Here is a 27,947-nt window from a genome sequence, read left to right on the forward strand (position 1 = left end):
ACACACAAACTTAATATATATATATATATATATATATATATATATATATATATATATATATATATATATATATATATATATATATATATATATATATATATATATATATATATATGTGTATGTATTATACATATATATGACAGAAAAGGTTGACGTCGTGTTCACGCGGCCTGTAAGATTGCTCTACCAGACACTTTTTCCACCTGTACATCGATTGACATTGCAAAATAAATCCGGCAAGAAACTCTTGGTGATTCAGCAGAGATATATGATCCTGCTTTATTGATTATTGCAACTAGTGTAATGCCCTTGCAGACCGAAGACTCAAAAACACAAAAAAACACAAATAGTCCAGCTGGGACAGTCAAGTGGTGGACAAAACAGCTGATGCCATGCTACAGGGTACAACATCACAATAGTAGAAAGCTTGCTTTACAGCAGCAGTGCCCCCCATGCAGGGGACTTTCATTTGGCAATTAAGTCTGCAACAGATATGTGTCTGGCTCCGCAGGTCATTTTTATAGTGGTCTTTTACCTTAGAGCCCCAATTCACTCTAAATACAAGGGTTTTGCAACATTTTTGTAGCTGATCAATACGAATTACATGGGCTGCACGGCAGAAGTTCCAAAGGCTGGCAATGGACGTACAATGAAGTTAATGACATCATCAAGAGGAGCCTGACCACAGCCCAGTGCCCAGCAGAGAACCTCGATTTCGTAATTCAACACATTTTCAAGAAATACACTCTAGATAGAGATACCCGGCGGTGCCCGGGTCGATTCCAAAAAGCTACGGCATAATAGCCAACCCCGAAAAAAACCAGCCACCTTCAATAGATTTCGGTAAGGAAGAGTCACAATGAAAGCCTCTTAACATGACCAATAGGGCAAGTCCTGACCAACACATTAAGAGGCTAATATAAAGAAACAGCATGAGAATCTGTGTAAAATTCCATATAAAAGCAATAAATAATGAAAAATGATCAGTACATATAAATTATTATTGGTATCGATTAAAACAATATATATATAATGCTTAGGTAAAGCAGCAACATAAAAGAGAAAATATGCATGAATGATAAACACGCTAATAAGCATTAGGGATATGATAAACATGTCTTCGGTGTAAAGGGCTTCAAGACGAGAGAACTAAGATGGGGTAATTGAAGAATCTAAACGCATCGCTCGACGTTCACCTACAACAAGAAACTTTCATTATAAGGTGGAAAAGTTAGCAGGATTTGGTACTCAGTGCTGGGAAAGTGACATAGAAGTGAAATGAGCAAAACATACAACATTTTTAAATGCAATGAAAAAGTAGGAAAATAAAATGTTCTGAGTGAGAAGAGATAAGTCAAGTCAGTGTGAGTCGAAACTGGAATCCCAGAGGACCCACGTGGCTGGAGGAAGGCACAGGTTCACTACAATAATTGTGATGGGAGTTGAGGCTATCTTCGTACAGTTTCAAGAGCAGGTACAAGTAGCAAGATGGTTGGGAGCATTGCATTAGGTGACGGGCATCTCACAGTCGGATCCCAAGAACTGACATGAGTACATTCATGCACGTATCAGAATACAAGCCTTCAAAACTTGTGAGGTGGAAAATACTAATGCCGTGTTTTCCGAGAACACTGAAGAGTTTAGTAGATTTGTAAACTCGCATTTCATAAATAAAGAGAAACAGGAAAACATGTTGTGCTATCTGAATATGATACTGTCTATAAATAAAAGTTAATTTACATTTTTCCTAACTTCTTAGACTGCATCATAAAGTGACAAATATATTTTGTACTTCCAAAGAAAAACGAAATGCCAAGTCAGACACAAGATACTGATACTAAAGTTTATTTACCATTAATCCCATTTCCAATTCTCTTACAGGATACATTATGACAACACTAAATGTGCTTAGTTAACAACCAGTCGTACAACAAAATAAAAGTTCGCTCACATAACTAGCTCTAGGTAGTAAAGTTTACACAGGGAAGAACAACCTTACTACCTGAGGCTTAGTCTTCAGCCCTAATGTAGTGCTTTATTGATCCCTTGGTCCGCATGCTAAAAGTGATGCTGCATTCAATGTGGTAGTGATAGTGACTGTGATACATGTAATATGGTGATTCCAGTGATGATTTATATAATGTGGTGGTGATATAGTGATGTTTTAGCGTAATATTAGTAAGTCGTGGTAAGGAAGGAAGTTGTGATGTAATATGGTGATGTGTGAATTTTCATCACACAATGTGATGAAAATAATGCAATAAAGTGATGACAGGGATGGAGTAATGTGGTGTTGGTGATGTGAGATCGAAAGCGTATAATGATGAAAATATAATGATGGAGGCTGTGGTAATGGTGTGGAATACAAGATGGCAGGTGTAGTGTATTAGTTGTGACAGGTGTGTCGTGTGGTGTATTAGTTGACAGGTAATCCGGGTGGTGTATTAGTGGTGACAGGTGTGTCGTGTGATGTATTAGTGGTGACAGGGGTGTCGTGTAGTGTATTAGTGGTGACAGGTGTGTCGTGTGGTGCATTAGTGGTGACAGGTGTGTCGTGTGGTGAAGTGTACGGGGGTGAATGACAGTGTGTGACCAGTGGCGGGGTGACGCACCAGGACGGTGGCTGTGTAGGTGGTTGCGGGCGTGAGAGTGGTGATGGCGTGTCGGTGGCGGCCAGCGGGCGTGGGCGGGCCGCACCACCGTGCCGCATGCGGCCGCCGGAGGGCCGCCTGCCACCCACACTGCAGCGGCGGCCTCGTCCTCCAAACCTTCCCACTCGAGTCCTCCTGAAGCAGGACGCAGTAGGACTGCGACCCGGGGGCAGCCGACCACCTGAAGGTGGCGGAGGTGCAGGTGATCTTCCCTACCTTCACCCGCGAGTTTCGCGGCAGGCGCGGCAGAGGGAGGTCGCGCGCGACGTGGGCGGCCGCGAGCAACACCTTGTTGGCTGCCCCTGGGGGGATAATCTTGAGGGTGAGTATAAGTGCTTCAGGTGAGGGACTCCTGATGGCTAGGTGCAGAGCGCCTATCCCACCCAGAGCGCTGGCTAGCACCTCCCCACTATGCGACTCCACCCGCAGGCGGACCTTGGCACCGCATGCGACAGCCATCACGTGCAGTAGACGCCACCCTTGCCGCACCCGCAGGTGGGCTTTAACCTTACCTGCCGCAGACGGCACAAGCTTTACCATTGACCCGGGCTTTAGCCGTGGGACTTTCCGCTTGGGGGTGGCGGGGATTAACCCGCGGCCCAAGGGCGGTCCCGCACGCCCAGCCGCCCACACCGCCACGTGCAGCCTGCGGCGGGGTGGGTGCGGCAGGGAGTACCACGGCCGGTCAGTGCAGCCCAACGCCACTAGCGACCGCCTGCGGCCCCTCTGTCGTCGGCCGTGATGAGCGGACTTGCGGGTGGCACGCGGGTCGAGGATGCCGCTGGCGGCACTGGCGGCGGCACAGAGGGATGGGAAGGTGCGGCCCTCGCTCACCGCAAGGCAGTACCCGCTGCGGCCGCTACCGGTAAACATATTGCCATTTATGCTTTAAAAAAAATGTTCAGTATTCTGAGGATAAAATTTTAATGATATAATACCATTTGTTATTTTATTACTTATAATAAAGTTCACAATAATAATAATAATAATAATAATAATAATAATAATTATTATAATTATTATTATTATTATTGTATTAATTCTTTTTAAAAATAAGTGGGAATACCAATAATACTTACTGTATATAGTTACTATAAGTAACATTGTAGCTTCACCAACAAAATTAATGACATTGTTCACTGACATTATTATTATTATTATTATTATTATACTCTAATTACAATATCTATTTAATGGTATTAAATAAAATTAGTTGATATTAAGAATAGAGGAAAAAATACATCCATTTGGACAGACCAGTATAGCATTTTTCTTTCACCTGTCCTCATATCCCACATCCTTTTACTCATATGCTATCTACATGCTATATCTACATGCTATATAGACAAACTGACTCACCATTTGCTCCTGATAACTACCTATCGCTTGATATAAAATCTTTCCAAAATTCACGTAGTCTTTTACATGGATCTCACCAATTAATACAAGATCAAAAAAAAATAGAATTTTCACGACTTTCTCGTTTCATTTTGTATTACATTAGCATTAAAAATAAAAAATAATAATACATTATGTTAGAGTCAATTCCAGTGATTAATTCTAAAGAACAGTTGCGAGGAAGGAAAGTCTATAGAGCATTAGTGAAGTGTTTTCAACCCTCAGTAAACGTGATGTCAAGAAGTGTAGTACAGGTTCAAGGTTCATCTAATTATATTGATGTATATCGGAATTTGCGTTAATTAAAACATTTAGCAAAATTTTTGTGAGAAAAATTTACACAGAGGAATGATTCATTAATATATTTTAAGTCTTATAATTACATTTACAATAAAAATAGTTCTCAGAAATATCTGAGAAAAATAATTACCCCCAAAAAATGTTCTCTCTTCGTTATTTTTAATTTTAATTGATTATTGAATTATTATAAAATTATAATAATATTATAAATATTATAATTTATATAATTTATAAATATTATAATATTATTATATATATTATTATAAATATTACAAAAGGAAAATATTATTTTGAGAAAAAAGAGAAAAAAATGATTTAAAAATGAAATTTTGACAAATTTCACCGAGTATGGACCTCACCTGCTGGCCCATCTGAGTGTGACTGCCTTGCCCATGGGCGTGGGCGTGCGGGTGATGGAGATGTGGGCGGTAGGTGGTGCAGGGAGCCAGAGGGCGGAGGCGTGAACATGCACGTGTGTAGCTCCACCCTGTGCCTTCACCTAACATGTAAACAAACACCTTTACCTTATGACAGTCAATAAAGATTAAAAAGTACGATACCTCACACACACACACACACACACACACACACACACACACACACACACACACACACACACACATTCCCGATATACAAGAAAGGGGATAGACAGGAGGCACTGAACTACAGGCCAGTGTCCCTAACCTGCATACCATGCAAGCTGATGGAGAAGATTGTGCGAAAAAAACTAGTGGAGCATCTGGAGCGAAGGAACTTTGTAACACAGCATCAACATGGGTTCAGGGATGGCAGGTCCTGCCTCACAGGGTTACTTGAATTCTACGACCAGGCAACAAAAATAAGGCAAGAAAGAGAAGGGTGGGCAGACTGCATATTTTTGGATTGTCAGAAAGCCTTTGATACAGTGCCACACAAGAGGCTAGTGCGAAAGTTGGAGATGCAGGCTGGAGTGAGAGGGAAGGTACTCCGGTGGATAGAGGAATACCTAAGCAACAGGAGACAACGAGTCTGTGTGAGGGGTGAGGTCTCAGATTGGCGAGACGTCACAAGTGGAGTCCCGCAGGGGTCAGTCCTTGGACCTATACTGTTTCTGGTATATGTAAATGATCTCCCAGAGGGTATAGATTCGTTCCTCTCAATGTTTGCCGACGATGCAAAAATTATGAGGAGGATTGAAACAGAGGATGATAGTAGGAGGCTACAAGATGACCTGGATAGACTGAGTGAATGGTCCAACAAATGGCTGTTGAAGTTCAACCCGAGTAAATGCAAAGTAATGAAACTAGGAAGTGGAAACAGGAGGCCAGGCACAGGATACAGAATAGGAGATGAAGTACTTAATGAAACAGACAGAGAGAAAGATCTAGGAGTTGATATCACACCAAACCTGTCTCCTGAAGCCCACATAAAGAGAATAACGTCTGCGGCATATGCGAGGCTGGCTAACATCAGAACGGCGTTCAGGAACCTGTGTAAGGAATCATTCAGAATCTTGTACACCACATATGTAAGACCAATCCTGGAGTATGCGGCCCCAGCATGGAGCCCGTACCTTGTCAAGCACAAGACGAAGCTGGAAAAAGTCCAAAGGTATGCTACTAGACTAGTCCCAGAACTAAGAGGCATGAGTTATGAGGAAAGGCTGCGGGAAATGCACCTCACGACACTGGAAGACAGAAGAGTAAGGGGGGACATGATCACAACCTACAAAATCCTCAGGGGAATCGACCGGGTAAACAAGGACGAACTTTTCAACACTGGTGGGACGCGAACAAGGGGACACAGGTGGAAGCTGAGTACCCAAATGAGCCACAGAGACGTTAGAAAGAACTTTTTCAGTGTCAGAGTAGTTAGCAAATGGAATGCATTAGGAAGTGATGTGGTGGAGGCTGACTCCATTCACAGTTTCAAATGTAGATATGATAGAGCCCAATAGGCTCAGGAATCTGTACACCAGTTGATTGACGGTTGAGAGGCGGGACCAAAGAGCCAGAGCTCAACCCCCGCAAGCACAATTAGGTGAGTACACACACACACACAGATGAGTCACAGAGATGTTAGGAAGTTTTCTTTTAGCGTGAGAGTAGTAGAAAAATGGAATGCACTTGGGGAACAGGTTGTGGAAGCAAATACTATTCATACTTTTAAAACTAGGTATGATAGGGAAATGGGACAGGAGTCATTGCTGTAAACAACCGATAGCTAGAAAGGCGGGATCCAAGAGTCAATGCTCGATCCTGCAAGCACATATAGGTGAGTACATATAGGTGAGTACACACACACACAACACACACACACACACACACACACACACACACACACACACACACACACACACACACACACACACACACACACACACACACACACACACACACACATACATTTACAGAAAAAAGAATATGGAGACAAAACTGGTATGGTGAGGAGATAGACTCTCAGTTCCGATAGACGGATAGTCAGACTATGGATAGATAGTCAGATTAAAGATAAATAGTCAGACTATAGATAGATAGTCCACGTTGGTCGTACGTCTCTGAGGCTTCATCCTTGACACAAGTCAAAAAGAAGCTCTGGTGTGAAGAAATTGCGAGATTGTGATGGTAAAGGTCTGTCTTCTGACACCAGCAGTCTGTCTGGTCTCAGATCATGACCAACAGGCCATCAGATATCAAGTCATAAGGCACCAGGTCATCACGACCGACGTCATCAGATATCAACTCACCAGTCATGTCAAGAATAAATTTTCGCCTGGTTTTAGGTCATTAGTCACGACAATAGCACTTTTTTATGAGGTCGCAGATCATGAGTCATAGCCAGAACAAGATGATCTTGCATCTTTAGCAAGAAACCGGTTTTTGCTTCAACGGCAAGATGCTGCTAAGGTGTACTTGCTCGTACACAACTCGTGATAATTTATTATGCTCTTATCAGGAATACACAATACACAAGTCATTATATTTATATATATATATATATATATATATATATATATATATATATATATATATATATATATATATATATATATATATATATATATATATATATATATATTGAAAATATTATTATTTTGGTGTAGGGCTTAAGGTCTATCAATTGCGTTAGGATTATTAAGGCCAGTCATGCCAACATGATAAAATGGTATGAGCGACAGAGAAATCTTTGTTTATTAACAACACCGGATAACGTTAACCAGAAAACATTGTTATTTTAAAAGTTTTGTACATTGGATTTGCTTCTAATTGCAGCTGTAGAAATCCTTATGGTCAAATCCTTACCTGGAGCACGTAGAGTCCTGGAACCGCTGCGCGAGACTTATACTGCCTGGGGTCATGACCCTTGTACTGCTCTATTAATACTTCCTTCTCTTCTCCACTATCTTTATCCACCGTCCTTCTAAAATCCTCGGTTCCATCTTTGCCTTCTTTCCTGGTCGCACTGTGTGCATCACTTCCATCTTTATTGTCATCGTTTCCTCTACTGGAGCTATTTTTGTCCTTCGCTTCTCTATCTTTCTGATTCTCTTCTTTGATTACGTTCGAATCACTTGTAGTTCTAAATACAGGTTTTAAATACGGATTAGTATGATCTGAAGAATGTAACAGTGGACTCGCATTATTACTCGTGAGATTCGTACTATCCGAAGCACTCTCGACAATTCTACTTCCCTGTTTCACTGAATTAGACTGAACTGAACTCCTTGAGAGAGAGCTTCCATAATTTAATTCACTGGGAGGAGTGCTAAGAGTTACAACGCCATTCGAGGCTGATGAAGAGCTTCCAGACACCAGACTATAAGGGCGGAGAGAGAGCGTCCAGGATAGCGCCTGGGAGCAGGGGGTGACTGTGACGATGAGAGGACCCAGCTTGCCAAGAGGGAAGACCAGCCTGAGGAACAGCATGATGGAATGAATTGATGTCATGTCCACTTTGATGATACCAGCTAGAAATCAAACTGTTTATTTACTTATTTTATTTGTATATTAGAACTAAGGAGGATGGATAGCAATAAGAACTCCATAAAATATACCATAGCTTCTGTTGTAAATTGTTCTGAATTCCCAATTCAGACAATTAGCTGAATATAATTCATTTAAATTAAAGCAAGTCCTAAAATAATATCCAATAGTTTTACCAGTTCTATGATATATGATTTTTTATATATGATATTAATATTAGCACTATTCAAGAAAGTCAGAATGTGTAGAGTCAATGTGAAGGATATGAAAGTCATGATTAAGATGAAAGAGTCGTACTAGTCGTGTAATCTGAACTAAGACGAAGATAAAGTGAGATGCAATAGAAAAAAAAAACACATTCCCTGAATTATTTACATGAAATCAGGATACTCTGCTAAGAACGTATTTGCTTAAGAGCCAAATAAAGGAAAGCTTAATAATGGATTAGTCTTATAAATGCTAATGACTTGCACTTAAATTACAATATGGTTTTGTAAGAATTATTTTAGAGTTATTTGGCTTACATTCAGATCAAAGGAATTTTCTAAGTTTATACAACCCATGATAAAGAAAATACGTCTCCCTCACCTTTTTACATCTCCCTCTAAGAGATAAATAGACACCTGTTGGTCACTAGTAAGGACCTTCACGTCGTAGACTCTGTCCTCCTCCAGCAACTTCTCCCTCAGGATGGATGATGACGTCTTCGGGTAAGGTGTGGATGACTCGTCAGTGGAGTGGACGGAGAGGGCGTGGAGGTCCGTGGTGGTGGACGGAGGCCGGGAGATGTCATCCCAGGATAGAACATTATTGTTGTCTTCCACGAGGGATAGTGTCTGGGGCAGCAGCCACACTGAGCACATAAAGGCGATCACCAGTGGATCGTTTCTTCCAGCCATCACATATCCACGTTATCTGTATGAGTAATGAAAAGGTTTAAACAATCTGAGGAGCTGGAGGAACTCGACAACCTATGATAACCATCTTTGTAACCTATATGTTACTCCTTTTTTGTAACAAGGTTCAAATAAAGCAAATATATATGTGTATATATATATATATATATATGTACCCGGCCACAGCAACCTTCCCTGTCTCCCAGTCCTCACCACCATTCCCCACTTCACCATCCCCTCTTCCTTCCCACCATGCCCCACTCCCCTGTCCCTTTGCCCTCCCCACTATTCTCCATTCCTCCATCCACTCGTCTCCACCATCCCAAACTCCCCCGTCCCCTCGTTATTCCCCACCATTACTCCCTCCTTTGTCCTCTCGTCCTCCCCACCATCTCTCACTTCCGTCCCCTCGTCATCCCCACCATTCCCCACTCCCTCGTCCGATGCCTTCCCAAATGGTCTGATGTTTCTATCAGAAAATTGGGAACATCAAGTGATCTGATGTTCCCATCACTGAAATATAGGAAAAACAGTTAAAATATGAAATGAAAATATGAAAAAATATAAAAATAAACTATACTAACATAATAAACGGTCTGGTAAACATCACAGCTCAATTCCAATGCAATTCACAAAAAATAATTAAATCAAAATGAAAATAAATAAAAATCTATGAAAATTCCATTTATCAATGCAATCAGAAACACTGAAATGGAATTGTATATCAAGTATAGCATGTGTGTTGCTCTTACATGCAATAGATGGTGCTGTTTTTCAAGAAATGCAAAGTTTTATCTGTAACAGGTGTGGCATCGATACTTATACTTACGAAATGAACGGTATGGTAAGCAACACAGCCCAATTCGAACACAATGTCACACAAAATAATTCACTAAAAAATTAAATAAATCGAAATCTATGAAAATAGAATTCATCAATGGAATCAGAAACATTGAAATGGAATTCGTGACATATTTAGTATAGCGTGCATGTTGTCATTATGTGCAACAGGTTGCTATGTTTTTCATTAACGCCTGTTTTTACCTGTCACAGGGGTGGCATCTATATAGTAGTATATTAAAAGACGCGCCTATTCGAATGCAACGTTGTGTCAAAATTTGAAAGCAATCGGTAAAGAGGTTTCGAAGATTTCCCTCGCGTGAAAAACACATGAAAAACTAATTTTTTCAGAAAAAGCCTGTTTTTTTTTTTTACCGTCACTGACGTGACGTCTATATAGTATGTCTATAAAAACCTGTTCGGATGCGAATGGAACATTGTGTGAAAATTTCAAAACAATCGGTGAGGAACTTTCGGAGATTAGCGATTATGAACAAACGAACATTTGCATTTTTTTAATATAGATAGATAGCATGTGTGTTCCTCTTACATGCAATAGATGGTGCTGTTATCAAGAAATGCATAGTTTTACCTGTAACAGGTGTGGCATCTATATTTATATTTACGAAATGAACGGTATGGTAAACAACACAGCACAATTCCAACACAATGTCACACCAAATAATTCAATAAAAAATAAAATAAATTGCAATCTATGAAAATAAAATTTATCAATGCAATCGGAAACATTCGAATGGAATTCGTGACATATTTAGTATAGCGTGCATGTTACCATTATGGACAACAGATGGCGCTGTTTTTCAAAAACGCATGTTTTTACCTGTCACAGGGGTGGCATCTGTATAGTAGGTATATAAAAAGATATGGATGTTCGAATGGAACGTTGCGTCAGAATTTCAAAGCAATTGGTGAAGAACTTTGGGATATTACAGCATGTGTTGCTCTTACATCCAACAGATGGCGTTGTTTTTCAAAAAAAGCATGTTTTCTCCAGTCAGAGGTAAGGCATGTATAAAGTAGGTAAATAGAAACACGCGCCTATTCGAATGCAACGTCGTGTCTAAATATCAAAGCAATCGGTAAAGAGGTTTCGAAGATTTCTGTAATATGAAATACACATGAAAAACACAGTTAAAAAAAAGGATGTTTTTTCCGTCACAGACGTGACATCAATATAATATATATATATATAAACCTGCTCGGATTCGAAAGGAATATTGTGTGAAAATTTCAAAGCAATCGGTGAAGAACTTTCGGAGATTAGCAATTTTGAACAAACGAACATTTCAATTTATATATATATATATATATATATATATATATATATATATATATATATATATATATATATATATATATATATATATATATATATATATATATATACATATATATATAGTGCTCATCGCGATCCTACCATATTTAGGGAATTGATGAAATACCTTTGCCAACAAAATCAGGAGACTAGCAGGCGTTTTCACTGCTCGAGCACGACTTAATAAAACTGTATCTTTGGAAGTTCGGCTTGTATAGGGATGAAGATAATGTAAAGAGAAAGGTGTGGAGACAAACGCAGGGAAAGCACACAAGAACATTACGTCATGAACTGAAACCAATCGAGTCATTTAGAGATAAATCCAAACTCACCCTTTATGAATTCTGAAATCCTTGCCCTGTGTCCACATTTCGCTTCTAGTAAATAAATGATATAAGTCTAGTGAATCGATAGGAGAGAAGTTGCTGACTCCCAACGGCTTGAAAACACCATAATAAGAAGTTGTGATTTGTTCAGATCCGAAACCAGAGTTTATGGGCAGCACAAAACGTCCACCAGACTATGCGACACAGTGGTTGCCAGGATCAGGTTGGGTTATCATTACCTGTGGCAGGTGGCGACAGGTGACGGATCTCCCAATCCTAAGAACTCCAGGTGCAAATTCTGTGAGCAGAAACTACGTCATGATCTCCCACACTACATCCCCGAATGCCCAGTAATTAGATCATTCAGACTCGTAGGCATGGGGTACCTGCCCCTTTGCAATTACTTTATTCACTCTCGTATTCTTAAGAATATCTTCATAATGCACACAAAATTTGCAGTGCCAATTCCCATTCTGTATGATGGGGAGTATTAGTTTCACGTAGGTAGTTTTTGATACTTTGTACTCCTCTTCATATTGTCTAGGGAAGTTGCATAAATGCAGATATACCTAAATGTTAATAACAAAATAATGTTCTAAGCGTAGCCATTATTTACAGGAGAGAGTATAGTGATACTTGAGAGAGGAAACGAAAGGGCCATGATCTAATCACAATACTTAAGGACATTGATTAAACAGAAACATCATGACGATAGAGAAATAGATCAGAAGAGATTTCATTAGACGACTCAAAGTTGGCTAAACGGGGGCCCAGGAGTCGAAACTGGTCCTGCCAACTGTGTTAGATAGGAAAAAAAACATTCCCTTTCCGTGTCTCCCAGGGTGGTCAGATGATCGGTGGCGCCGACAGATGCTCAGACAAACACACACACACGCACGTGTGTAAAACAAGCCGCTTGTAAACACTAGACCTTTGTGTACCCAGCATGAATTGCCTCCCCTCTGACACTGATTGTGGACATGAGTGCAAGGTTCTTGAGGCGTTGGCAGCTGTTGGACAGCATTAATTACATTGACTGGCATGCACCATCAGGTACCAGCCAAGAGATTTTGGAACTTATCGAGACCTTGTGTAGCATGTTCTTGGTTCCTAAAGATCCCACAGTTTGATAGAAGAATTCTTTGCAGTGTTCTTCGATAATGGAACTCGCTTAAATAGCATTACCTCTGGGAAATTGGGAAAGAAAATGTGAATTCCTCTCCCACCCTTCTCTCTCTCTCTCTCTCTCTCTCTCTCTCTCTCTCTCTCTCTCTCTCTCTCTCTCTCTCTCTCTCTCTCTCTCTCTCTCTCTCTCTCTCTCTCTCGTTCTCGTATTTTTTTTTAAATTACGAACTGTGTTCCTTACAAATTTTGTTGATATTTCTATTAAAACTGTAATCTATGAACTACTAGCAAACTGTAGCTCATCTGAAGCGTGACTCTAAAACTAATTTATTACATATAATTATCCTATTATTACAGGACAATAGAGGTATTGCAATTTACATCCAGAACGACAAAGTTTTTGCTTTGTAATAATTGCCATAATTTCTTTCCATGTGAATGTTTTATCTTCTAGAAGCAAAATGAAGATATAGAGTGTCAGATAATTCATTGTTAACTATAGGGTAGTGCGGCAATTTATCCAATGTTTGTTTGAGCTACTTCTAAATAGCGAAATAGTAGGTTTAAGCGGTAAAGCTCTAGCCTAGATTCTACACTAGAGGGTGACCCTGCCTTTGTCTGAAAACTATATATTTCATGTGTTCTAGAAATCGATAAAAGCTGAACTGACACAGATACTTATAGCCAAGTGGTCTTCGTCCTGTTAGGTCAATTGAATAAATAGAAAGCAGCTTGTATACGGATCACACACACACACACACTTACACACACACACACACACACACACACACACACACACACACACACACACACACACACACACACACACACACACACACACACACACACACACACACACTGAAGGCGCTATAAATGAAACAAAGATACAGAGCAAAAGTTGTATAGGGATTATTAATTTCCCAAATGTGTGACGACAGACTCGTGATGCTTCACAAGACACGGAGCCTCCCTCAGGACACACACACTCCTCCACTGACGTATTAGACCAATGCGACGCCCCACAAAGCGTTTTCTTCAGTATCTCATGTCCCCGTGTCAGGTGGATACCGCTACTATTAACAAGCGGCGAGATTCCGCAACACTTCAGAGCGACAAAAGCACTAATGTCTCGCACAGAATTATGCTCAGAACCATTTGAGAGCTACTTTTTTGTCAATTAAATTGAGAGAAAGCATTGTCTCACCTGTATGATTTGCAATGTTTTAGATGTTATATACCACTTATTTAGTTATATTAAGCTACGTGTGCAGGTTATTCATTCAACTAACAATAAAACAGAGACTTGCAGAAAAACTATACATTCTTATACCAAATTTGGGCCTGACAGCTAAGTGGACAGCGCTTCGGATTCGAAGTCCTGAGGTTCCGGGTTCGATCCCCGGTATAACAGGTTCTCGAAAGGTCTATCCCAAGGTAATTATGAAGATGAAGTGATAAGCTGGTATCATTGTATAGCGCTCTGAAGGGATATGAACACTGGATAGGAGTTGGGATGGGGGTGAAGGAACAGTGCCCAATCACTTGCGCCATTGAGATTCTGACAATCTAAATCAAACTTATATTTTTGGCATAAAGTGAGTAACATTACGCATTCAGTTTGAAAGATGATATATATATAGAAAAACCTAATTGTGCTCTATCAGTTAAACGGTGATATAAATTGGAGCAATGTATACCCCAATCATCATTGGCATTCTCTCTTGCACCACTACTCTCCACTGACATCCTTCCATGCACCACTTCTCTCCACTAGCCTCCACACAACACCATGTCATTTTGGTGTGACATGGTGGTGTGTGACCACCTCGTCAGATATCTTTGACGAGGTCGTGTGATGCATGGGAGGAGGAAAGGAAGGCTGGTAGAGCAATTTGGGAGGCTGTGCGGACACCAAGGCCGCCGAGTCTTACAGGAAGGGTTGCTTGCTCCCACTGAGAGTCGTCCAATGGCAGGTTCAGGACTTTCACCAGCATGGACCTCAGAAGGGTATCACATTTAACTTAGGGCTGCTGTAGGATGGAAAACATATCAGAAAGTAGGTCAACTTAGGGAGAGACAGGCATCTTGTGAGGAGAAAGAGAACATCATGGGCATCAATCTTGTCAATCCTGTCCAGCATTCTCTTTTGATCAGTGATTTTTGCGGCAAGGACCTCCTCGATTGCTCGTGGGCCAATGGGGGCACCCAGGAGAGTGCAGTCCGGTGGCTCGACAACGAGAATGTCTGGAAGAACATTTTGTATTTGCCCAGTGATGTCTGGGTTGCGGGAGATTATTTCACATTTGGATGCATTGAGAATGAGGCCTAAGGCTGCTCCCTGCTCCTGGATTTTCCTTATATCCTCCAAAATGGTTTCCGGGGTTCCAGCGAGAGTGCCATCATCCAGGTACCAGATGTTTAGCTCGCTTATCAGACTATCAGTGACCTCTTTGATAGCTAGGCAGAAAAGGAGGGGGGCTAAGGGATCACCTTGCTGGACACCTTCACAGGAGTTTATTTCATGCTCCCCAAAAAGAAGCTTAGAGTCCCCACTGTAGCACGATCGGATGAATGGGTAAAGGGGACGGAAATGGTTGTGTACAGCCCTGAGGACAGCGTCTCGTCTGACTTGATTGAAGGCATTTTTGAAGTCAAGCTTTACTAGTGCCTTCTGGTCCGGGAGATCAGAAATGTAAGCCCGCGCTGCATGTGCTGCAGCTTCACAACCTAGGGGAATCCCAAACCCGAGCTGATGAGGTTTCAGCAAGGTGGCTGCTTCCTGGCTGATAGATCTCACTGCAGCCTTAGCTACGAGGCGTCGGAGGGTGTTGCCAACGGCAATGGGCCTGATACCCCTATCCTTCTTCTTTAGAGCACAGAGTGCTACTCCATAAAAGACAGGCCTGATGTCCTCAGGGACTCCGCCAGCCAAACACATGTTGGATATATATATATATATATATATATATATATATATATATATATATATATATATATATATATATATATATATATATATATATATATATATATATATATATATATATATATATATATATATATATATATATATATATGTGTGTGTGTGTGTGTGTGTCACGAAAATAAACACGTGATTACAAATGTGACAGTGTCAGACCCCGGAGGAAAATTGAAACAGGAATTTCCTTAAGTACTTTCGTATATTAATATGGACTCCTTCTGAAGATGTATTAATATACGAAAGTACTTAAGGAAATTCCTGTTTCAATTTTCCTCCGTGGTCTGACACTGTAATATATATATATATATATATATATATATATATATATATATATATATATATATATATATATATATATATATATATATATATATATATATATATATATATATATATATTATAAACAAGCTTCTCGAAATGTATACAATAAAATAATATGGTTTGTTTACTTGCTCTGTGGACCTGTATGACGTCATTGTCTGCTGACGAGGAGTGCTGCAGACACTGGTGAACCGCCACGCTGCTGTCTGCTTCGTGTCTGGCAGCCTCCCAGAGACCGGCTAACGAGCACCAGAACCCTATAAAGGAGGCGCTTCACATCTAACAGCCTGTTCTAAACGAGTTCTGCGGACTTAATTGATGATAAACTTCAAGATGCGTTTCTCCATGCGTAGCTCTAGGATAATGACTGAAATATCCGGGATAATGACAGGATTATCCGGGATAATGACAGAATTATTCGGGATAATGATAGAATTATTCGGGATAATGGTATAATTATCAGGGATAATGACATAATTATTCGGGATAATGACTGAATTATCTGGGATAATGACTGAGTTATCCGGGATAATGACTGAATTAATAATGACTGATAATGAAGAGCGGTGTGTACAGTGAACTCGAAATGCTCTTTTGTTTTCCAACTTATATATATATATATATATATATATATATATATATATATATATATATATATATATATATATATATATATATATATATATATATATTAAATTAACGTAATTAAATTCACGAAACCGTGAATTTAATTACGTTAACACAGGATATTTTCAACCTAGGAATAAGCACTATAATCAAGAGGTTATTCAGTGCCTCTATAAGTACTATAACGAGATTCATTAAACTTTACGAAGTAAAAAAAGACATTTTGATAACTATGTGTAAATTGTTCTGTAACAGTTTAGATAATAACATTTGTTCTAGTGTGTGTGTGTGTGTGTGTGTGTGTGTGTGTGTGTGTGTACTCCCCTAATTGTACTCACCTAATTGTGCTTGCGGGGGTTGAGCTTTGGCTCTTTGGTCCCGCCTCTCAACTGTCAATCAACTGGTGTACAGATTCCTGAGCCTACTGGGCTCTATCATATCTACATTTGGAACTGTGTATGGAGTCAGCCTCCACCACATCACTTCCTAGTTGTGTGTGTGTGTGTGTGTGTGTGTGTGTGTGTGTGTGTGTGTGTGTGTGTGTGTGTGTGTGTGTGTGTGTGTGTGTGTGTGTGTGTGTGTGTGTGTGTGTTGACATGTAATGGTCATGAATGCTATTTCAACGTCATAATTTTGAGTCAGTATTCGGCAAATGTGTGTTCGAAGCATTCTCCAAGAATCCAATAAAACTGAATATTACCTCAGTCAACTATTTCGAAACAATGTAAACAAAACACTGATGTCTCCCGGCCGGTCAAGGCGTCATTCATCCCCTCGGGAACTACAGACAGATACTCTGCGTTGCTTATAGATAGATAATTCATCTATGAGTATTTGTAATTATCCATGAGCATAGATAATTACAAATAACGAATGGGCGAAGACGTACAGACGTACCCGTTTGTACTCACCCCCACTACACCTCAACCCCACTACACCTGATCCTCGCTTACACCATTGTCGGTAAACACATTCTTACATTCTTCTCTATTGTTAAACATCCTAAAATATCCGACAACCTTCATGTAACTTGTGTCGCTACGCAAAATCTCCATTCTTTGAACATTTGTAATACAATCGCCCACGCTCCTTGGGCTGCGGTTTACCCCGTGAATACAAACACCACTGGGTTTAAAAATCCCTTCGTGGCCGGGTTTTCCTCCCCCAAGGAAACAGAACTTTGTTTTGCGAGCAATGCCCCCCCCCCCCCTTGTTCTTGGAGCGCTCGCCTGATGGTTCGTGGGCGAGGGGCTCGCCTCTCTGGCATGAAGGGAGGATGTTATTCCCATGCTACTGTGGTTTGCAATTTAAATGAATTGTGCCGTAGGGCCTGAATACTGCTGGTGGCTGCATCTTGTTCCACGGAAGATCTAAAGGCGAGACCATGAAGCAGATAGCTGCCATCCCTCTTCTTTCTTTTTGGGGGCAGGGTGGAACCCCCCCCCCCCTCCCACACACACACACCTACACATTAAATATATATATATATATGTATATATATATATATATATATATATATATATATATATATATATATATATATATATATGTATATATATATATATATATATATATATATATATATATATATATATATATATATAAATATATATATATATATATTCAAACACACGCACTCACAGAGGAGCAAACGCACACACACAGCATCAGTAAGTCACACACAGCAAGCAAAATTCCAAACATGCCTACCTATTTATATTCTAAATCAGCTAAACACAACAAGACATCCGTTTAATTGGGTGCTTCACAACCTCAGTGGTTCTAGAACTCCACGCGAACAAAACACAGCAAGCATAGTTGTGCAAGTTCGCATCTGTTTAACTTAATGTGTAAAGGTGAATATACTACAAGCAGTGGAGTGAAATCCTTGAGGCTTCTGGCCAGGTGTGTCTGTTCTCACCTAGTTTTACTCCTAATTGTGCTTGCGGGGGTTGAGCTCTGGTTCTTTGGTCCCGCCTCTCAACTGTCAGTTACCACAAATGTGTGTGTGTGTGTTAACTCATCTAGTTGTACTCACCTAATTATGCTTGTGGAGGCTGAACTCTGGCTCTTTGGTCCCGTCTCTCACCTATCACTCAACTTGTGTACAGGTTCCTAAACCCATTGGGCTCTATCATATATACATTTGAAAATGAGTATGGAATCTGTCTCCACCATATCACATTCCTAATACATACCATTTATTAACTACTCTTACACTGAAAAATCATCTAATGTCTTTGTGGCTCCTTTGAGTACTTAGTTTCCACCTGTGTACCCTTGAGCGAACACAGATGGAATTTAACCCGTGTTAAATAATCTGTCTTTATCAGCACTTTCAATTTCCCTGAGAATATTGTATGTGGTAATCATGTCTCCCCATCCATGCTCCTCAATCTTCCAGGGGGCGTGAGGTGCAATTCATGACGGCTTTCTTTATAGCTCATACCTCGTAGTTCTGGACTTAGTCAAGTGGCATACCTTTGAATATTTTCCACCTTAGTTTTATGCTTGACAAAGTACGTGTGTGTTTACGTTATGAATAAGAATGGCATGAATGCCTCAATTGCAAAATATCGGATGACCTCTACGTCGATTTCGACTGGCCTTCTAGACAATTATAAATACTATATTTAACACGAGTTGGAAGGAGAAGCACTATTTCGTGAATAAAGTTCTTTAGACTGTTAAAGTAATGCCTCGGATTCCTTTCGTGCAAATTAATGAGCTTTTATTTTGTTTTACAAGCTTTATCTGTATGAAATGATAATGGTTTTCTGGAACAGAGAGAGAGAGAGAGAGAGAGAGAGAGAGAGAGAGAGAGAGAGAGAGAGAGAGAGAGAGAGAGAGAGAGAGAGAGAGAGAGAGAGAGAGAGAGAGAGAGAGAGAGAGAGAGAGAGAGAGAGAGAGAGAGAGAGAGAGAGAGAGAGAGAGAGAGAGAGTCAAACAGTGGATGAAGATATACTATTTGCAACAAATTTGAGAAGAACCATCGTTCTTCAGTCCTGCCTGAGCACACTAGACAAACTCGACAGATGAAGAATCGTTCAAGCACACGTGTGAAGTGTTACTCACTCTAACTAAATATGACTCGAGGATGGGCACACATGTTCCCAACAGCCTTGTTCACGTAACTTGTATCTTGTGAGTAATGGTGGTGCTTAGTGGAACAGATTTGAAGATTAGTTCTCTTATATCTCCCAATTTTTATTCTGATTCTCTCTCGCTGAAATGTCACTCAGTAGTTCCAAGTAACTGATGATAATGAATAGTCATGTCCACTGTATCATCATTCTCTCACTTCACTAATGATAGTAAAATATCTCACTGTGTATAGCTGTCTTACAAATGACTTAGTTAATTAGAATATATTATGTCATGTCATGGAAAGATACCTCAGTGTGAGAACACAGTAAAATATCGTTCGGAAACAATGTGAAACTGCAAATAAAATTATGTTGACCAGACGTAATTATGATTAGACGTAAGTCTATTGCTGTTACAATACTGTTCTATAAATAATAATAATAATCTAATTAATAATAATAATAAAAATAATATTTATATTATTATTTATATTATTATTATTATTATTATTATTTTTATAATTATTATGATTATTATTATTATTTTTATTATTATTATTATTATTATTATTATTATTATTATTATTATTATTATTATTATTATTATTATTTGGATATAAACACACACTTGTTTATTTGTGTATGTAAGAAATTTACACCGAATCTTTCGCACTCTCCTGAGTGCTATACTTGTCTATTCACAAATAGACAAGTGTAGTTTTTATCCTATGTTATTATGTCTGTGACAAGACATTATCATTACTAATTATTAGTATTATTGTTATTAATTAATAAGAATACGAATTATAATACTGTAAAAATAATAATTGAAGCACAATCTGATTTTAGAAATATGACAAACACGCCAAATCTGCTACTACAGGTGACTTGAAATTAAAAATGAATCTGTGGAGAGGATACACGTGTCAGACATTTAAATAGAGCTGGAGCCTTTAATAGGGTTTAATACTATAAAGGACTTATGGGACTTAACGGGAATCTTCTGAAACGCTCAGAATACTTCTTAACGATAGGTTTGGTAACTTCTAAGTTAGTAAACCTTGGAAGTTGTCTTAGTCCATGGAGGCGAGAGTGTACTTCAGGCGGATCACTCCCTTGGAACATTTGCTTCGATGACGTCCTCAAGTTGATGACTGTACACTGACGTTTTCAGGAAATACGAATGATGATGCAAATCATATCAATGAAACACTTGAAAGTATTTAATCTTTGAGATAACTTTGAAAAATTATTGATGCCAAGATACAACTCAATTGATGGCGGCTCTCATGTAGGATGAAAATATATCGTCTTGTTGTAATACTAGTCAAGAAAATACTGATATACCGCCTATCAATTACCATATTAACAAATCCAACAGGAGCCTTGATGAGGGTTCGAACCTATGCCCTGGGTGTTCCCAAGCGCGTTCCAGCCGACTGCACCACGACATGGTTAAAATAATTGGAACCTGGAATACTACTGCACCCACAAGGGTCCCGAGGCTTCCACTGAAGCCTAACCGGAGTTTCAACCTAAAAAGAGTGGAAATTTATGAAAACATTTTCTTCACATGATGTGAAAAAATTGCAGGCAAATTAGCTCGAAAACTAATTTCTTTTTAGAGGTTAAAGTATCACCTGAAGTAGATGATAGATTTATGTCACTTCATAACACCCCAAAGCAGTTCTGTAATGGAGTATTCGCTACTAATTATAGCTTCATGTTCACAGTCTTAGATAAAATTATAGGCAACGAAGGAAAGTTAATATTCTTGACTTAATGACGTACATCTCTCCAGCACAGAAATGTTGCTGGTTTGTGTGTATTATGCAACATTCACAAAATTCTTATCCTCGTGTAGCTTTTCTACAAGTTTCTCCCTCCCATTTGGGCTGAACGGTAGAGCGACGATTTCGCTGCATGCAGGTCGGCGTTCAATCCCCGACCGCCCAAGTGGTCGAGCATCAATCCTTCCTTCCCCCGGTCCTTTCCCAAATCCTTATCCTGACCCCTTCGAAGTGCTATATAGTCGCAATGGCTTGGCGCTTTCTTCATATTATCTTTATCTTTATCCTCCCTCAAGAATAAATTACTAAACAAGAGATGCGATATATAAGAATCAGATTAATGCTCACTTTGTCCGAACAGAACATTTGTGACGCTGTTTTTACAGGAAATACGAAAAATTATGGATTAAATCTTGACAACAGATTGACGACTAAAGCACACTGACACTTCAACAGTTCTAAAGTCTTGTAAATGACTGCATTTTAATACAAGAGTATTCAATACAAATACAAAACACCAGTATGTCAAGAGACAACATTCATTGTATACACGCCGATAAATGGGGGGTTCACCTTTCGATGCACGTATCCTGTCAGCTATGTTTTGAGGATCAGCAATTTTAGTATATTTGTTTCGAATATCTCGAGTTAAATACACACAAAAATCACAATAGCGTGACATTGTGTCTCGGAGAGACTGTGGGATCCGTGTGAGAGTAGTAGCAATCTTGGTTTCAATTCTTTTTACCATATCGTGGCGCAGTCGATTAAGGCTCATCTGGGATCATCTTGGACGTAAGTTCGAACCCTCATCACTGCCCCTGTGGATTTATTCATCTCGAGTTAAAGCTTTGAACGTAACTGGTGAACCAAAACAAATATCCCCAGAGGCCCAGGAGCTGGATGAGATATGGAAACCGTGCTAAGTCTGAATTCCTTCCAAGTGTGTTCAAGTGCATTTTCTAATCCTCCTATTAGAACGTCCTCGTTCTAATAGGAACGTCCTCGAACGCTCTATTACCAACCTATTTGACGTCTTTGTTCTTGTTGTGGGGCTGCAGCGTAACTCAGGCAAGCACAGCTAGGATGAACACGTCAACACTATTTCCATTACCTTACAATTAGGTTAATAGTAGGAATCCTTATCTTTGGTGCGTATTTCAGGCCAATATTTCTTACCTGGAAACGTATGAAGACTATTTGACCTCTTGGATGTTCTTCCTCACCTACGCTTAGCGTAGAACTCTTTCTTAATTTACAGTTTGTATTTTTCTTTTACTGCATATCAAAGTAAACTTGCATTGTTTACACTTCGATAATTAAGTAAATAAAAGCAAGATGAGTTCCACTGCTTCTTCATTCATAACTTTTGACACTAATCAACAACTTTAATCTTTTTATGAACGAGTAACAATACGATATTTTTTGAATGAGTTAAAAAGCCACCGATGTTTACTACACGTGGAGTGGAGAGACGAGTGCGTGTCTGAGATCTGTGTAGGTGAGAGTAGCGAGAGGAAGACCCAGTGTGTATCACGGCCAAGACAACACTCCGTGGCGGGTACACCTGAGAGTGTGCCCACACCTTGCCTACACCCCCCCCTTCCCCATCCCTCCTTCCTACCCTCTCTTTCCCCATGCCTACCCACACCCCTTCCCACAGGCCACAGCCCTGCCCCACACACCACTACTCGCTCACTTTGCCACTCCCTCTTTGAACACATCCCCACCCCCTACTATCTCACTTTTTTGTTTACATCTGTGGGAACACAAGCACACGACTTATGGCTCGTGTATTGTGGCTTTCACTTCCTATTTCTAATGTCAAGCCTTACCTGAGGCAGGTGATGAATTTGGAGACACATTCTCTCTCTCTCTCTCTCTCTCTCTCTCTCTCTCTCTCTCTCTCTCTCTCTCTCTCTCTCTCTCTCTCTCTCTCTCTCTCTCTCTCTCTCTCTCTCTCTCTCTCTCTGTCATACAATTAATCCTTCCATTCTTTCACACTTTTCTCCTCTCACTCTGTATCTCACCGTTTACTTAGCTCACGCCCCAGACTCCTAATCTCTTCATCTCCAGCCGTCTTCCCCCATGATCTTCTTACTTTATTTTATTTTATCATCTGTGATTGTATCCTGTGAACTATTGTGTTGTATACGTTTGCTAGAAATAATAAACACGAAGCTATAATCAAGAATCTTCCAAATGCCTTTAAATTCATAGAGCGACCACATCTCTTCTACTGAAAAGTCTGGATGTGCGACACTGAGTCGGGTGAATATACTTTGGTTACCTGGGGTTTACCTGTTGATTATTTCGAGAGTTCTTCTACTCTCGCAGGCCAGGCCTATGGCAACCCATCCTTAGTGATTGTCTGGTCTGTGAGGTCACACGAAGTGAATTGACGTGAAGGCTTCAGTTACTTAAGTTGTTATCATGAAAATACAATAACTTTATTTTTTCCATTATCTCATATGCAAAGATTCGGGTTTTATGTGCTAAAACTTACAAAAGGCTTAAACAAAATCTAGGCTATTGCTTATGTTCCCCATCTAGGTTATCTTGAGGTTATCTTTAGGTTATCTTATCTCTAGTCAAGAACTTTGTTCAATTTAGTTGCCATTTTAAAAAATGACATGTGCTATCTCTATCACCAAAATTGCCTGTTAATTAGTGATTCATAATTATCAAGGCGGGCTTAAAAATTATCAGTAAGATATTCATCACAGCTCTTCACAAAACTGCTAGCAAAAGATATTCATCAATAGTTCTCAGCTGATGTCTTGCTGTCCATTTTTCATACAACTACGTCCCTGGCCTTCTTCCTGATTAATGACAACATTTTTTGCAAAATTTTCCTGATTAATGACAAAATTTGTCCAGGCTTTCTGACCATCAGGAACTGGTCAGAAGAGGAAGTACTGAGAGAAAAAGATCGGGTTACGTTCCATGTATTTTGCAGGCCAAATGGAGGAGCATTGTTCGGTCTTTTACACAGTCATGATGGCAACAGATTTACAAGGCTTGCTAAGTGCTGGTAAAGATATATCAGATGTTAGTCTTTGTTGCTCTTGAGTCTTGCGTTACTAAACGTTACTCTATACCTACTGCCTTGATAAATGGCCTATTGCACCCACTTGCCAATTATAATTGTTTATATTATAATTATATTTAGTAAGCTAGTTGTTAAAGTCTCCAATATAATTGTAATCTCGTTAATATTTTGTTAGTGTGGACATTTGGACATTGCCAAAATTATACACACTAGTAATTAGGTTATTATTCCAGCTCTTCTGATATTATAATGAAGAAAACTACTACTATGGATACTTTTGACATTATTATTATTATTATTATTATTATTATTATTATTGCTTCGTCTAGTATTAGTATTATTATTGCAACTTCAAATATCATTATTAATAACACTATTGCTATTACTACTTGTTCACTAATAATTATAATTACTAAATAATTATTGTTACTACAACTTTTACTGCATTTACTATTATAGATTTTAAGCTACTACTTTTAGTTTTTATTTTAAATTGGAAAGTTGAATTAAAACGTTTTTCCAGAAGAAAATAGAACAGTTTAGCTGAGCGGTTTGCCTCGTACCCTGTTATCCTGAAAAACATAGGACATGTTAGTGGTCCTTGCAGAGAGAGAGAGAGAGAGAGAGAGAGAGAGAGAGAGAGAGAGAGAGAGAGAGAGAGAGAGAGAGAGAGAGAGAGAGAGAGAGAGAGAGAGAGAGAGAGAGAAAGAAAAGTTATTATATCTTTAAATATATTAACTCACAGTGAAATATATTTACCAACAAACATATATTAATTGATTGAAATATAGATAACCCTACAGGTTCTTAAACTGTGAAATATTTTAGAACTTGTTGAATGCATTTTGTATTTACAGAACTTAAAGATTATTTGCTTACGACATCTTCTTGGAAATAAATCTGAGAAGGCTAAAAGGAAAAACCGGTTTGTTAAGGGTTGGGTTAGGTAGTGATAAAGGGCTAAATGTTTGATTGATGGGATATTTTATAGCTTTTGTCGGCTCTTGTACGTGGTACAAGAACCGGTTAAGATGGTCAACGCAATATTTTCCAAGGAACACAGCTCGCCGATCGCGTACCATTGGGTTCCCATTCAGGGTTGGGATTGGTGGGACAAGCAGGTGGAACCGGTGTCCAAACGTCCAATCTCGGTAAAATCTAAGTTATCTCAAATCTATTTTAAATATTAAAATAGTTATATTAAGTCTATTTTATCTAAATTATATCAATACTGAACTAGCTAAGGATATTTTTTTCCGCATTATGCATTGTTAAACCAAAGTTGTATTAATGTGAATTGTATCATTATTGTTGTGAATGTTTTGTAACTACATTTCAACTCGTCTCGTTATTTTAACCCAAATATTAAAGCTTCAATAATTTTTGTAAAAACCATTCAAAACAATAGTGAGCGCGGTAAGGCAAATTACGACACTGATCCAATGTAATAAAATACTCCTGTATTGTTCCCAAGTTAATAAAAATTTAAATATTATTATTATTATTATTATTATTATTATTATTATTATTATTATTATTATTATTATTATTATTATTATTATCTCTTTTTCAGACTGGTAGGCTAAACGGCAATTAATTATTTATTTATTTGCTGACGTTTTATACTTATTTGCTGATTTGTCTATTAATTTAATTACTGGACGAGTTGATTACCTGCTTAGTGATGGTTACTTCGTGGTTTTGTTAGCCTAGCTGTTGACTGGTTGGGTTAATTTACTCCATCATATGACGATTTATTTAGTTCACACGATTCGTAAATTGACTGATTCTTTTGTGACGTAATAGTGAAAACAGAAGACCCCTCGTTTGAACTTCCGTATCTAATTAAGAGCATACTCGACGTATGTACAGAATATGTCTCGTATCTTTAAGTTTCAAGCTCGTAAGTCATAAGTATACTTAGTATACAGAGTAGCAATATTCACTCGAATAGATCTGGTGCTGTAAGGTGTGGAGCGTGTAAGGCAGGTAGAGACTACAGCGGTTTATTGCTCACTACAGAGGTGCTGTGTCACCAGAATTGGCGTGTTTCAGTTGTGTCATGTTCCAGAGGAGTCGTGTCCCAGAGGTGTCGTGTCCCAAGCATTTCTGGGCATGCACCTGCCATGTGCTGGTGGCAGTTGTTGTTGTTGTGGTTGTTATAGACTCAGCTGCTCGGGAGTAAGGCCTCCGTGCAGCACGGTCTATGGTGAACCCGTAAGTGGATTTTTTGATGTCAGTGCAGGAGGAGGTAGAAATGGGCGATGGCACCATGGTGGTCTATCTTGCCTCGTTAATTCTCTGCTTGGATGCGATGTGTGTGTGTGTGTGTGTGTGTGTGTGTGTGTGTGTGTGTGTGTGTGTGTGTGTGTGTGTGTGTGTGTGTGTGTGTGTGTGTGTGTGTGTGTGTGTGTGTGTGTGTGTGTGTGTGTGTGTGCGCGCACCATACTCCCACCCTCACAACCTTCACGTTCCCCAGCTCACTTACGTCATATTAATTCCAGCTGAAAATAACAAAACGCATTTTTTTTTTCATTAAACACCGCAGGTAAATTGGGATGTTTTACGTAATAGTGATTTCACTGTACAATGAACAGATCAAAAGATAGACAGACCGACAGACTGACAGGAAACCTCAGCAAGATAAAAACAACTATAATACCATTATGTAAAACATTGTCATTTTGCTATCTCTAAAAATTCAACGGAACATATATGGTATATATTTATTATATATAATAACTTTATTTTAATTAGCATAAACGTTTCTGTTGTCAAAGAAGATTCTTTACTGATGGTTTTCTGTTTCATAATTATTCTTACTTTGAGATTTTGACCCAAACATCCATGTTTCTTTATATGTTATTGTTAATCTCGTTTGTTTTATGTATTTAGCAGTTTTTCTGTTTTCATCTTTCCTTCAGCCCTTCCCCGTTGTTATTTCAGGACTTTGCTCTTCATTTTTGTGATCCATAAATTTGTTCACAAATTCAAATAATTCCATGACAGTAATTATTCAGATTGCTGGTTCTCAGATCTATATCTGAACTTTGTATATTGTAAATAGTTTTTGAACACTGACTTGTTTTACTGAAATGATCACTACTACAGTTGATGAACCAAGATTATGTAACATGTTTCCTGTATGGAATAGTAAACAAAAATAATGTACCTTCAAACTTTAATTGGCTCCACACAAATCAAACCCTTCATTTTTCCCCTTTTAACTGTCCAAAATCCTCCCACAGTGGTCG

The 27,947-nt window shown here is 39.1% G+C and overlaps 1 protein-coding gene across 1 annotated transcript; it reads right to left on the bottom strand.

The window, feature by feature from the left end:
* Positions 1 to 1,829: 1,829 nt before the first annotated feature.
* LOC123768841 (uncharacterized) lies at positions 1,830 to 23,174 on the bottom strand. The gene is made up of 5 exons (XM_045759632.2): positions 22,821 to 23,174; positions 8,900 to 9,226; positions 7,631 to 8,240; positions 4,709 to 4,848; positions 1,830 to 3,510 (listed from the first exon to the last, which is right to left on the bottom strand). The coding sequence occupies exons 2-5, from the start codon at positions 9,208 to 9,210 to the stop codon at positions 2,535 to 2,537; spliced, it is 2,037 nt and encodes a 678-aa protein (XP_045615588.1). The 5' UTR covers positions 9,211 to 9,226; positions 22,821 to 23,174; the 3' UTR covers positions 1,830 to 2,534.
* Positions 23,175 to 27,947: the final 4,773 nt, after the last annotated feature.

Source organism: Procambarus clarkii, chromosome 83 (genome assembly GCF_040958095.1).
Source record: "Procambarus clarkii isolate CNS0578487 chromosome 83, FALCON_Pclarkii_2.0, whole genome shotgun sequence".
NCBI classification, from domain to species: domain Eukaryota; kingdom Metazoa; phylum Arthropoda; class Malacostraca; order Decapoda; family Cambaridae; genus Procambarus; species Procambarus clarkii.

Excerpts from the sequence above, each read along its gene's own strand:
- LOC123768841 (XM_045759632.2), bottom strand. The coding sequence starts at position 9,210 with ATGGCTGGAAGAAACGATCCACTGGTGATCGCCTTTATGTGCTCAGTG. Across the intron at positions 4,849-7,630 it reads CAGGACTCTACGTGCTCCAG|GTGAAGGCACAGGGTGGAGC; the intron begins GTAAGGATTTGA and ends TTTACATGTTAG. Across the intron at positions 3,511-4,708 it reads ACACTCAGATGGGCCAGCAG|CGGCCGCAGCGGGTACTGCC; the intron begins GTGAGGTCCATA and ends GTTTACCGGTAG.